Below are 14,418 nucleotides of genomic sequence, written 5' to 3'. Positions count from 1 at the left end.
CAAGTTTGCTCAAGTGAAGGAGGACGATGGTTGATGAGGATTCACTGAGCTGATTTTCAAGGAAGAAGTGGAAGGCCTGCAAGACACCCCAATGAGACGTAGAAGTAGATGTTTACGAAAAGATGACGGAACCAGAAAACTGGAACTGGTAAACTGGGAGAGAGCACCATAAAATTCACAATGTAGGTCAGAAGAGTTTAATGGGGTAGGAACAGTCTGAAATGATTGATCCGTTAGGAGAATTCAGTCCTTAGGAAGGAGGTAGAAGCCTGCTATACAAAACTTGGGGATGAGAATTGACACTAATTGATATAAATCACATAGTTACAACTGACACTGTTGATTGGAAGAATAAGAAGTGATCTGCTTGAAACATGCAATATTTTGTGTACATGGACTTTGCCAAGGCCTTTGACAAGATCTCACATGGTAGGCTGGTCCAGAAGGTTAAAACACATGGGATCCAGGATGGGCAAGCCAATTTGGATACAAAATTGGCTTGGTGGTAGGCAGCAGAAGGTGGTAGTGGAGGATAGATTTTTGCATTGGACACCTGTGTTAGTGGTGTGCAACAGGGATCACTGCTGGGTCCTTTGCGGCTTATCAAATACATTAATAATTTGGGCGAGAATATAAGTGGCATGGTTAGTAAATTTGCAGATGGCACTAAAGTTGGTGGTATTGTGGGCTGTGAAGAAGATTGTCTAAGGTCACAACAGGATATTGATCCATTGGCAAAGTGGTCAAGGGAATGGCAGACGGAATCTAACTCAAACAAATGTGAAGTGATGCACTTTGGGCAGCTAAACCAGGGCAGGATATATACAATGAATGGCAGGGCCCTGGGGAGTACTGTTGAACAGAGAGACTTTGAGGTATAAGTACATAGTTCCCTGAAAGTGGCAACACGGGTAGACAGAGTGGTGAAGAAGGCATATGGCATACTTGCCTTCATTGGTCAGGGCATTGAGTATAAGAGTTTGGATGTCATGTTACAATTGTACAAAAAGTTGTTTAGGCCACAAATGGAATATTGTGTGTAGTTCTGGTCCCCATACAACAGGAAAGATGTGATTAAGCTAGAGGGGGTACAGAAAATATTCACAAGGATGTCACATTGGAGGGCTTGAGTTATAAGGAGAGACTGGATAGGCTGGGTCTGTTTTCCCTGAAGCAAAGCAGGCTAAGGGGTGATATAATAGAGGTATATAAAATTATGAGAGGCACAGATAGGGTAAATAGCCAGAGTCTGTTTCCCATGGTAAGAGTATTAACTCCTGTACTCTATGTCACAGTCGATGAAGGCAAACATGTTAACTGCCTTCTTCACCACCCTGTTTATAGCAGAGCAGGTGCAAGAAGCCAAAGGGTCTACTAATGCTTCTACTTCTTAAGTTCATGGTCTGAAAGAAGGAGGATGAAATCTCTGAGAGTTGACATTAAGCCTTCACAAGTTTGAAGTATATTTACCAAACAATAATATTGCCTCCCTCATAAGCAAATTTAATGACAACATTAGGGTTGAATTGGAGAGAAAGGAGGTTGGAAATTTTGAGGGAAATAGGTCAAAATGAGTGTGGGTATATAAAATTTGAGAATTTGTGAGATGATGTCAATGTCTAATGAAAAGCTGAAGAATGCATTTGAAGTCAGAGGCAGGGATCTAGGCATAATACGAATATTGAAGACAGATGTGAAGAAGATGGAGAGGAAGGGGTGGAAAGAAGGTGGAGACAGAAATGAATACAGAGGCCATGAATGGTGTAGAAAGGTATTATGAGTTTGCATGTACTGGTGGATCCTGGTAAGCAGTCAAAGCAAAGGTTTGAGGAAAGGGGATTATCAGCAAAACAGCTGTTATCAAATCTCGATCAAAAGCATGAAGACTGGAGTTTGAGCTGGAAGCCATGCTGAATAACTTTGAAATTGAGTCAAACAGAGAAAGCTACTGAGGTAGAAGATGTGGCTTTGAAGGGCTTTTTGAAATCACAAGATAAAATACTGGGGAAAAAGTAGTGAATGTGAATGAGATTCAAGTGAAACACAGAAATCCATGTGGTGAGACAAGCAAATCTTTTTTTGTGGTTTCAAAGATTTCTGGAAGAGAAGTGGAAGTGAATTAGAAACTAAAATAATAGTGGAAAACACTGTAGGTGCTGCAAACTAAATTTAAAACAAGAAATTTTTGGCAACACTCAGCAGATCAAGCATCTATATAGAAGGAACATTAACCTTCTCTTGGAACTGTCAGAGACTAACAATTTTTGAACAGGTTTCTGAATATCTACCTGGCTGCTCTGCTGGTAGGGACTCCAAGATAATTCAGGGCCTCGCTACAAAGAAATTCTCTTACTGATGAGCGTAGAACAGCCCGGCCATCACCATCCCTGGCAAATAACAATACAATCAAGAAGAAGTACTACTCATTAAAATAATATTTAGTGAGTGAAAATATGTCATAGTTACCGAGAATAAGGAGTCTTCCCAGAGCCTTTTAGTTGGAGCTCCCATCTTGTACCACGCCTGTAAATAGATAGCTGATTTATCATAATTTATCATATTAATTATACAACTTTAACCATTTTGATACTGATATTTTATTAATTGATTGATTAATTGAAATGGTATTACTTGGTTACCAGCCATGGAGACTTAATTGTTAGAAATATTTCTTACATTTACAGAACATTTTATAACTGCCTCCATTTCAATACACTCTTTGATCACTTACCATTTGTCATCTTGCTCCCATTTACAAAACATACTATGCCTCCTAAAAGCATCATCTGCTAAACTGAAAATACAACATTTTATTTCTTTGTCCATCTCATGATACATCTAGTGAAAAACTGATGCCCAGTACAAACTTTCAGCAACAATTTGTCACAATCCATCACTCAGAAGGTGACACAGCAGTGTGATGGTGGCAGGGCAGTGCAGCTAATATACCTACTGCCTCACACCTCCAGCAACCCAGGTTTATTCCTGATCTGAATTTAATCCTGAAATGAGGCATTTGTAAATTTTCCCTATGAACATGTGGTTTCTCCCAGCTGCTCTAGTTTCTTTTCACATCCCAAACATGTGCAGAGTGGTAGGTTAATTGGCTACTATAAATTATCCGATTGTAGGGCAGGCACGGTAGTGTAGTGGTTAGTGTAACGCTATTACAGCACCAGTGACCTGGGTTCAATTCCGACCACTCTTTGTAAAGAGTCTGTATGTTCTCCCCATGTCTGCGTGAGTTTCCTCCGGTGCTCCCGTTTCCTCCCACATTCCAAAGACGTACAGATTAGAAAGTTGTGGGCATGCTATGTTGACGCCAAAAGTGTGGTGACACTTGCGGGCTGCCCCCAGAATACTCTATGCAAAAGATGTATTTCATTGTGTGTTTCAATGTACATGTGACTAATAAAGATATCTATCTTATCTAGATCAACGGTAGAATTGAGAAGACTAAGACTACCCTCTTCACTGTCAATATTGACACCAATTTTGTATCATCTGTGAATTAACTAATCTTACCTCCCACAGTACATTCGCATCCAGGGTCATAAGCTTCCAATTACAAAAACATCCATCTACCATCACCCTCTGCCACTTTTTACCAAGCCAACTTTGGATCCAACTCTGATTGCCTTAGACTCTAACCTTTCGATCAGTTTCCCACATAGGACCTCGTCAAAGGCCTTACTGAAGTCCATATGGACTACATCAACCACACTCACCAATATACTTCCTTACCCTGTTGAGGAATTCAACAAATTCATGTTGATTACCTATTATTGCCCTGCCTTTCCAAGTAATTAATCCTGTCTCTCAAATTGTTTTTCCCCATAACTTCCCTACCCCTAACATTAGACTCACAGGCCTGCAATTACCTGCCTTATTAATGTTGCCTGAAACTCCAGTTACTTACCATGCTAAGCTACTATGGTTTCTCAAGTAGAACTGTCCATTTACTGGCTCCAAAATGCTGCTCTCCCTCACACCCATTCCTTCCATTGTCCCCAAACTGTCATCAAGTTTCAATAGTGAATGAACAGAAATTTACTTTAGATAAATATTAGAAAGACCACCACCATTATCTTTGTTACCTGCCCTCTAGGTTCATTCTCTTACCATCAACTCCATCAATCTCGCCAGTAACTGCCTGAAATTGAACTTTGGTGTGATATTTCAACATAATCGGAATTTGGGGCTACATCTGCTTCAATACGAACACCACATTTCTCCAGTTCTGTAACATTACCTAACGGCATCCTACCTCAGCTAAACTTCTAGTGAAACTCTCATTCATGATTCTGTTAGCTCTGATTATTCTAAACCAGTCCTAGTCAGCCATTTTCATTCATCTCTCCAAAACTTGAGGTCATTCAAAACTCACATGTCTGCAGCCTAACTTGCATTATCCCATTCATTCATCAGCTCTATTCTTGATGACCATCATTTGTTCTTGGTTAGCAATGCTTCAATTTTAAAATTTTTATCCTCCTTTAAATCCTTTCATGGCCTTGTGGCCTTGCCCTAATACGACTTTTTGCAGCTCTGACAAATTTCATTTAATCACGTTCCTGTAAAGTACCTTTAGACATTGTACACATTCAAGGTGCTATTCAAATACAAATTATTGTTATATTTTTCGTCTTCTACCTCTCACGTAATTGCACACGTCTGCCAGGGTCAATTATGCTCTCGTCTGGCCAAGATATATATGCAGTGACAACCAACTAGACAAAGTTCATTCAAAACAATTTTTATTGCCACTTCGTAAATTTCATCCTTAAATTAAGTAGTGTGAATACTTCATATTTCATTTAAGAAAACACTTTGTTTTTAACAACTTTTCCTTAATTTTCTCCCTTACCAAAGACACTGGAATTTTCTGAGGGTGTAATTTCAGAGGTGGTCTTCATTAATGCATAAAAATTATCATTTGGAACTTCTTATTCTATGCAGGACAACACATCCGAGCTCGCTCATAGACTGATCTTTCTCTAATTGGAGGCAGTTGTTTATGATTAGAAATCGGTGTCTTGACTGATTTTCCTTGCTCCTAAAAAATGAGCCATTTAAACTTTATTGCTAAACAACTGAAATGGGCTAAATAAGCAAAAACAGGAATCTAATCTATTTGGTATAGGTTAGGACCATACTAGATTTATATAAAGTGGCATTAATGACATTGGTCATCATGATTTCCTGAATTTCTCTATCCTTTTTTACTCTGAATAGGTCAAATTGCAGACATCAGTTCAATCTTAATAGTTTCTTTATTTACCTGTTGACATATACTCCAAGTAAATGAGCTCTTCCATCACCTAGCTGACCAGACCAAACACCAAACTGAGTAAAAAGATACAAAAAATTATTTAATCATTCTGCTTGCAAAGTTTGTAAATAGAGAAAATCAGAAAGCATCCTCTAAGAAAAATGTCAGTTGAACATTTAAATTTATTAATAGTTCAGATCAGTCATTTTCCTCTTGTTTGCAGAATAAAAGGTGTCACCAATTTTGGTGCCATATGAACCTTGCTCATGGAGCTGGTGAATAAGGATAATGAGCTCAGCAGCATCAGGATAGAACTAGCACACAAGAACCAATTTTGCTCTAACCTGAAGATGTTGTTACCATTTCTAGGAGAGGCCAAAGGACCTTTACTAAGATCAGCAACTGAACCAGATATATTTTGGTCTATATAACCCAGTACAGTAAAACTCTGATAATCCACTTCCTGATTGTTCAGATATCTCAATGGTTTGGCATCTGACTTACTAGGTAATGTTTGCTGTGATCCCTCCCGGCTTGCCATGGCCCCAGTTCCCTTATTCCTTTTCTCTTTAGCAGGACCCAGTTCCCATGATCCCTTTAAACCTAGCTGGTTCAATGGAAAATTAATTATAATTCTGTAACATCTAAACAATCTGGATTAAAGTGTATTGAGGTATTAATAAAAATAACATTCAATTGATTGGAAAATCTGTTAGTCCAGCTCTACCAAAGTTCCAAGTGTACTGGATTATTGGAATTGTACTGTACTATACTTACTAGGGCAAAGTTCAGACTTGAAAGGAGCAAGGGTCAGGGTATTGGGACTGTAATTATATCTATCAGTTCCTATCTCCCAAAAGTACAACTTTCAACTTTCATTGATTATGAACACATTTTTAGATAAAATAGGAAGTAATAACATCAATTTTCAGATTATTCTTCCTTTGGCTATATATGACCTTCATATATGTCTATCTCTATATATTTTTTTGTGCGTGGATTAAAATGAGGATATTCTCAAGAATACATTGCTGTCAAGTTTCTTGAAGAATATCATTAATTCAGCTGTTATTAACTCTCCTGGCTTAGACACCACCAGACGGACATTCAACTCAGTCAAAAATGCAATTTTTCATTTTACAGTTCTGATGTGGATTCCCATTGGGTAAATGGTGTTACTGAAAATATGCAATCACTGGTTTCCACTGGGATGGCTGAAAAATGTGTTTTCAATCATTTGAATAACCTATATAATTGGATATTTTTATGCCAACAATTTACAAGAAATGTACCCTGACAGTACTTTAAGAAAACAAAGGATAATGTTGATACTGCATGTTTTTATTTCATAAAAAGTAGCCTAGAGAATAATCACAGTTTTTTTTACTTTTTTTATTTAAAGTATATTCCATGGGACTTCTATTCTCCTAATGCTTTTACATCTGAACTTTTTTTCAGTCAGCTCTCAAACGTTGCATGAGGAGACACCAGCTCAATAAAAAGCAAGCATAGATAGGGTAGATATCAGAGTTTATCCCAGGATAGAAAAGTCAAATACTAGACAGTATAGCTTAAAGCTGAGAGGGGGAAAGTTTAAAGGAGATTTGCGAGTCAAGTTTTTTTGCACAGAGAGTGGTAGATGCCTGGAACACACTTCTGGGGCAGGTAGCGGAAGTAGATATGATAAGCAATGTTTAACAGGCATTAAGACAGGCACATGAACAGACAGGGAATGGAGGGACATAGACATAGCTGGGATTAGTTTAAATTGGCACCATGGTCGGCACAGACATTGTGGTCTCTGAAAAGCCTGTTGCAGTGCTGTACTTTTTTATGTTTTAGCCCATCCCCTGCCATTGTCTTATCTACATATCCTACATTTCACATACAATTGAGAATGATTATCAGTTTGAAAATCTACCTGTTACTATTTACTTTATACCAAAGTACAATTATTTTGCTGTTACTTACTGATGAATATTTTACATTATAAACTGTACATTTTCACTATTGAAGTTTTTAATCACTCTTCTCTTCCACAGCTATGCCTACTTTCTTAGTCAAAGACAAAGTTATGATCATCCTAATATTTGTCAATACTGTCCAAATTAGAGACAAGGGCAAAGACCTCTTGAGGGCACGAGAATTTCCAGGCATCAATACTCCTCACCTTATTGAATATCAAATGATTTTCCGTATTTTTATATTTCTTTTAGAAGGAAGTCATGTTAGCCATTGGTTCTATGCTGGCTAACAGAGCGAACACATTCCTCACTAATTTTCCTTATAACCACACACTCCCATTAGCTCCCACCAGATTTACACACACCTACACCTTATGGCCAATTTACAGTGGCCAATTAACCTACAACCAACACATTTTTGGTATGTGGAAGGAAACAAGAGAAAACTGGAACCATGAGGCAGCAGCACAATGAGCTGCACCACTGAACCACTCTTCCCTCAAAAAATAAAAACATTAGTATTATGTTTAATCCAAATTACATTTAAAGTTTTGCAAAGGATATCATAATATAAGTCCATTTTACCTGATGACCACCATATCTGTGGGCTAGAGAGATCATCCCAGGCAGAACTCTTGCACCACTGACAAACTGAATAAACTCCTGAGTCTCTGTTATGGACACATCTAAGTCCAAAAGGTCTTCCACAACTTCCTGATACAAATATAATTGCATATTAAAAAAGTTAATATGTTTTATGTAGTCTTGCTGGATTTTTCATTTTACTGAATCCAAATAGTTAAGAAGTATTAGTTATATATAGCAAATATATAATATCGTAAATCACTATAAACTAATGGAGCTTAAAATTTGAATATATTGTACTGCAACCAATCTTATTATTGGTAGAAATTAACATGTACAGAGCTTACAATAAACAGTAGTTAGTCAGATTTACAATGTAAAAGACACTATAAAAAGTAATATAACCTTCATATACTGTTTTCATAATAGGTATGAAGAAAATTGAGATAATTAGATATTTCAGCACTATTTATTGCATATAGGTTTAGAATCAAATGTTCTTTTTACTTCATTATGCAAGATGAATTGAACATTTCAAAACTGAAATTGTTACGATTTTGTTAGCCAAGAGTATTAGGGGAATGGGAACCAAGACATGTAAATAAAATGAATTATGATCCAATTGGATGACAGAACAGGTGCAAAAGGCTCAATGGCTTTTTCCTGTTTCTATGAATCTCAGTCAAGTTTGTAGACAAGAAGTTTGATGTGAAAGGGGAAGAGCAAAAGGACATTATCACGTTTAAATTTCAAGTATCGTTATACATTACTGCTCAGTTAAAATAATACTATTTAGTACATTAACTGTATTTAGCACAGAATCAATATCAATGTAAGTGTCCATTTAATCTATTTATTCTGTATCAACACAAAAGACCATGATGAACTATGGCAACCTTCGATACTGCTACCAGTGTGACCGCAGACTTGAAAGGTGTCGGCTGAACAGCAGAAAAAATACATTCTCTTACTTGGCGCACATAATTTTGTCTGATAGGATCGAGTGGAAAAGAGTCTGTAATAAACATAAAATAAATTTTCAAAATTAATATCAAAATGCCAGAATACTTCTACTGAGGTCAAATTGAATTTTGGTTAGAAAGAGTGGCTTCAATAGAGCAAGTTCCTTCCCCTATCCTTGTGAGTGAGCAATGTTTAGAACTTCCCCAAGCAAATGTATTTTACTCTCCAATCTCTCTATTAATTGGTTGAGTGGGGGATAAAAAAAGGACAAAGTTGGGTAAAAAAAAAGGATGAATCAGAAAGAGAGAGAGAGAGGTTACATGAGAGAGAGGAAGGGAGGTAAAGAGATGGGGAGAGAAGGTAAAGAAATGGGGGGAGTGCAGAGCAGGAGAGAAGGGAGAGAGGAGGTAAAGAGAGTAGAAGATCTCACTATTAGGCAGAAAGGTCAAAGGAAGAGAGGGTGGAAAGAGGTAAGGGGAAAGGAAAAGAGAAAAACACAAAGGGAGAGTGAAGGAGAGAAGTATAATTTTGGTGAATGCAATCTGTACAATTTTTAAGGCTTCTACTTCGATAACTGAATGCCAACGTTGCTAGAATTATTTTGTGACTTAACCAAACTATATTAAATGCTCTATTCACACAACCCAAACTATATTTTCTTATTTTATAGTTACTGCACTTGCACTTAAAATATTGTTTGTTGTTTTTACCATCAGTATCTTTCTTTGGAGAAGTTTTACTGGTTTAATATCTGGAAAGAGTGGATTGTCGAAAGAGAAAGGATTGATAGCAGTAGAAGCTGCACGAGTTTAGAAGAGTGAGAAGGATTTGATTTTAATATATCAGACTTCTCACATATATTAATAATACCATAGACTGTGGCCATACCAAAGATTTTAAAAAGTTTGTATAGATGCCTGCCTACAAATACTAAACTGCTCCCACATGCTATTTGCCTAAAACTTAGAAATAATATGACACAATACAGTTAAAGACCAGATGCCATTGCTACCAAACTGCATTTAATTCCCACTAGGTCAACAATAAGTCAACATTGACAAAAAAAAGTGACAACATTTCTATCCCAGCATTTTAAGAAGATCCAGGGGACTTAAAACGTTTTAAAACTGACTGTATGCTGAATATTCTGCAAAAGAAGCTGTTCATACACAAACAAGGCTAACCTGCTTTTTCTCCCCCATACAACTTCTGAGATATAATTGTGCACTGAATTCTTAAGTCAATGAGTAAGAAATTTTCCAGGCGCTGAGAAGGTAAAATTGCTTCCTCTTCAAAACAACTTATCTGCAAAAAGCAGTGAGAAGAACTAATAAAAATTGAGCAATTTCTGAAGTTATGAGGGTTTGGGGCAAACCTGCGAAAACTTGCTAGGAAACTGCAGACAGGATTCATCACTCACACAGATGGAAACTAGCTCCTTGAAATAATTGCTGGAGTAGGTTGCATTCAGTGTCAAAGTTACAATTACAGAAATTACAATTACAGATATGAGTTAAATCTGTTTAAGATTGATTCTTGCAATGGGGAGGTTCCTCATGCAAGGAAAGATTAAGCAGATGTGCCCTGGACTCTTGAGTTTGGAAGAGAGGTGATTTCATTGAAATGTATGAATGTGAGAGTATCTTCACCAGACGAACTGCAGCAATTCAAAAAGGCAGCTGACCACCACCTTCTCAAGGTTGGGCAATAAATAATGGCCTTGCCAATATTGCCCGGATCCTTAAAAAGGATTTAAAAAAGAGTAAATGTACAGCGGACATTTCCCCTGTCTAGAATGCCCAAAACAGGGGTCACAGTCTCAAAAAAAGTGTCCTTTGGAACAGAGATGACAAGAAATGTTTTCACCTAGAGTTCTGAATTTTTGGAACTTTTGGAACCCAAAAGGGCTGTGGAGGCTTAGTTGCTGTGTATATTTAAGGATCAGATGTTTGGAGATTAATGGAATCAATGGAAATGGAAAAAACTGGTAGTCAGGTGAAAGGTCAGCCATGATCTTATTGAATTATGGAGCAGGACAAGGGGTCAAATGGTCTACCCTCCTAATTCTCAAGACCAATATCCTAGTGGGGAGTTTGGCTCGAGTTACTTGGGAGGTTTTAAACTAGTCTAGTGGGTTTGGAACCCAAAGTAGTAGTGTGGCAGATGAGAAAGTTGAGGTAAATATAGAAGTTAAAGTAAGCAAGTCCAGGAGACAGGACAAGCAGGGAAAAGGCAGGGAGCAAGGAAGATCTGATAGACCAAACTGCCTTTATTGTAATGCAAGAAGCCTGACAGGCGAGGCAGATGAACTCAGGGCATGGGTAGGCACATGGGACTGGGACACTATAGCTATTACAAAAACATGGTTAAAGGATGGGCAAGACTGGCAGCTCAATGTTCCGGGTACAGATGCTACAAGCGTGATAAAGGTGGAGGTAAGAGATGAGAAGGAATTGTGGTTTTGATTAGGGGGAACATCGGGACAGTACTTAGAGAGGATATTCCTGGGAGATCATCCAGAGTATGAGTAGAACTTAGAAATAAGAAGGGGGTGATCATCTTGATGGTGTACTATAGGCACCCCAATAGTCAGCAGGAATTATACAAGCAAATATTAGGAATATCACAGATAGCTATAGGAATAATAGGGTTGTAACAGTAGGATTATTTTAACTTCCCTAACATGGACTGTGACTGCCATAGTGCTTGGATGGGGCTGAATTTGTTAAGTGTATCCAGAAAAGTTCTCTTAAGCAATATGTAGATGACCCCACTAGTGACAGGGCAAAATTCGGCCTCTTCTTGGGAAATGAGGCAAGGCAAGCGGCTGATGTGTCAGTGGGGGAACACTTTGGGACCAGTGAGCATAATTCTATTGGTATTAAAATAGTTATGCAAAAAATAGGACCAGCCCACAAGTTAAAGTCCTAAATTGGGGTAGGCTAATTTTGAAGGCATTAGACAGGAACTTGTAAAGGTTGATTGGGAGAGGCTGTTAGCATATAAAGGGACATCTGGCAAATGGGAGACTTTTAAGAGTGACATGGGGAGATCTCAGGGCCAACATGTTCCTGTTACAGTGAAGGGCAAGGCTGGCAGGATGAAGGAACCCTGGGTGATAAGGGATATTGAGGCTCTGGTTAGGGAAAAGAAGGATGGATATGTCAGGTATAGGCAGCTGGGATCAAGCAAAACCTTTGAGTATAAGGGATGTAGAAGTACACGAGGTGGAAATCAGAAGAGCAAAAAGGCATGAGATAGTTTTGGCAGATCAGGTAAAAGAAAATCCTAAGAGACTCTGTAGGTATATTCAGAGCAAAAGGCTAACCAAGGAGAGAATAGTCTCCTCAAGGATTAATGTGGTCATCTATGTGTGGAGCCACAGGAGGTAGGTGAGGTCTGAAATGATGATACCACTGTTGGCAGGATCTCAGATAGCAACGAGGAGGTGTACAGGAGTGAGATAGATGGCTAGTTTGAGTGGTGTCACAACAACAACTTCGCACACAACGTTAACAAGACCAAGGAATTGTGGACTTTGGGGAGGGGGAAGTCAGGAGAAACACACACCGGTCCTTTGTGGAGGGGTCAGTGTGGGTGAAAGGGTAAGCAGCTACAAGTTCTTGGGCTTCAACATCTCAGAGGACCTACCTTGGGCCCAACGCAGTGATGCAATCATGAAGAAGGCATGCCAGCAGCTCTACTTCATTAGGAGTTTGAGGAGATTTGGTATGTCACCAAAGACTCTTGCAAATTTCTGCAGCATTCTAGAGAGTGGAGAGCATTCTGACTGGTTGCATCACCGCCTGGTATGGAAGCTCCAGTGTGCAGGATCGATAGAGGCTGCAGAGGGTCGCAGACTCAGCCAGCTCCAACACAGGCATAACCCTCCCTGCCATCGAGGATATCTTCAAGAGACAGTGTCTCAAGAGGCAGCATCCATTATTAAGGACCCTCACCACTCGGGACATGCACTCTTCACATTACTACCATTGGGAAGGAGGTACAGGAGCCTGAAGACCCACATTCAAACATTTCAGACAACAGCTTCTTCCTCCTCCACCATCAGATTCTGAACGATCATGAAGCCATGAACACTACCTTGTTATTCCTCTTTAGCACTACTTATTTTTGTAAACTTATAATAATTTTATGTCTTTATGTCTTGCACTGTACTGCTGCCACAAAACAACAAATTTCACAACATATGTCAGTGATAATAAACCTGATTCTGACACCATCTAAGCTAGCCCATGTTTGGCCTATATCCCTCAAAAATCTTTCCTATCCATGTACCTGTCCCAAGTGTCTTTTAAATGTTGTTAATGTACCTGCTCCAACCTCTTCCTCTGGCAGCTCTTTCCATGAGTACATTCCAACACTGATGTTAGGTTTATTGGCCTGTTGTTCCCCAGCTTGCCCCTTGCAGCCCTTCTTAAATAAAAGCACAACATTAGCCAAGCTCCAGTCTTCCAATACCTCATCTGTGGCTAATGATGATACAAATATCTCTGCCAGCAATTTCATCCCTGGCTCCCCACAATGTCCTAGGATACACTTGGTCAGGCATCTTTATGCACTTTAAGACTGCCAGCACCTCCTCCTTTGTAGTGTGGATGTTTCAGAACTTCACTGTTGTCTTCCCTGAATACCCCAACTTCTATGGCCTTCTCCAAAGTAAATACAGGTGAGAAGTATTCAGAATCAGAATCAGGTTCATCATCACTGACACACGTTGTGAAATTTGTTGTTTTTCAGCAGCAGTACAGTCCAAGACATAAAAATTACTGTAAGTTACAATAGCATCATATAGGAGGGTGTAGCTTTAGGTTCCAGTTAAAAAAAAAGCCAAAGACGTTGATCATTGGTGAAAACAACCTGCCAGAAGCCACAAATATTTTCCAAAATAGTACCAATGCACTCTCCATCGCAATCTTTATAATATTGCAGCATCTTTTCCTCCAAAGTAGGGTCAATATAAAGGGAAGTTGGTGCTGTTATTCTCACTTCCTAACCACTTTAGGCCCTTAAATAACTTGATCTACTTTAATACTTATACTACGTATGTGGAAAATTACTTACTTTACCTATTAACTTTTGCGAGGTTAAATTCCACCCATCCATGGATGACCTTTTATGATCAACCTTGCTGTAACCCAAAGTATCATCACCGTTATTAGAATAAAAATTAGTTTCAGCTGAATTGCATTCAGGCTCAGCAGCAGCTTCAAAGTCTGTTCTTTCTCCTCGAGAGAAATCGCAAAGGTTGATTTCCCAAAGCAACCACACAAGCATCATCCTCATTAGATCATGTTTGAGTATTGTTTCAACCAGAATTCTATGTACATTCATCCGTTTCATTTTAGCAGGAACTAACATATACAACGTTGGCTGGACATGATATGGCATCAGCATGAAATAATTTCAGTGTTAGTGATTTTGAATTTTCTTGGGGGAGTGAGGAAGCGTATACACATAAATTAATGTTTGCAATTCAATGCCTTGAAATTCCAGGCGGTATCTTGACTCACTAAAGTACTCAGCATCAGGTATGATTTGTCGCAAAGGAACATTTTACAATAAATCACGATTAGAAGACGAGTTACTCCACAAGCTACACCACAAAGCAGCTGT

General features: G+C 38.6%; 1 protein-coding gene across 1 annotated transcript in view; it reads right to left on the bottom strand.

Annotated features, from left to right (window-relative positions):
• Window positions 1-14,221, bottom strand: part of LOC127570798 (protein adenylyltransferase SelO-like) — a 52,670-nt gene extending 38,449 nt beyond the window's left edge. The window contains exons 1-6 of the mRNA XM_052016630.1: window positions 13,872-14,221; window positions 8,718-8,836; window positions 7,822-7,950; window positions 5,282-5,346; window positions 2,467-2,523; window positions 2,289-2,387 (exon numbers count right to left, since the gene is read on the bottom strand). Of these exons, the coding sequence (XP_051872590.1) occupies window positions 2,289-2,387; window positions 2,467-2,523; window positions 5,282-5,346; window positions 7,822-7,950; window positions 8,718-8,836; window positions 13,872-14,199 (797 nt within the window). The 5' untranslated portion in view covers window positions 14,200-14,221. The remainder of the gene's footprint in view (window positions 1-2,288; window positions 2,388-2,466; window positions 2,524-5,281; window positions 5,347-7,821; window positions 7,951-8,717; window positions 8,837-13,871) is intronic.
• Between the last annotated feature and the right edge of the window lie 197 nt (window positions 14,222-14,418).

Source organism: Pristis pectinata, chromosome 5 (assembly GCF_009764475.1).
Source record: "Pristis pectinata isolate sPriPec2 chromosome 5, sPriPec2.1.pri, whole genome shotgun sequence".
Taxonomy (NCBI): domain Eukaryota; kingdom Metazoa; phylum Chordata; class Chondrichthyes; order Rhinopristiformes; family Pristidae; genus Pristis; species Pristis pectinata.
Note: the sequence above shows the minus strand (reverse complement) of the source record. Positions and strands in the feature narration are given on the sequence as shown.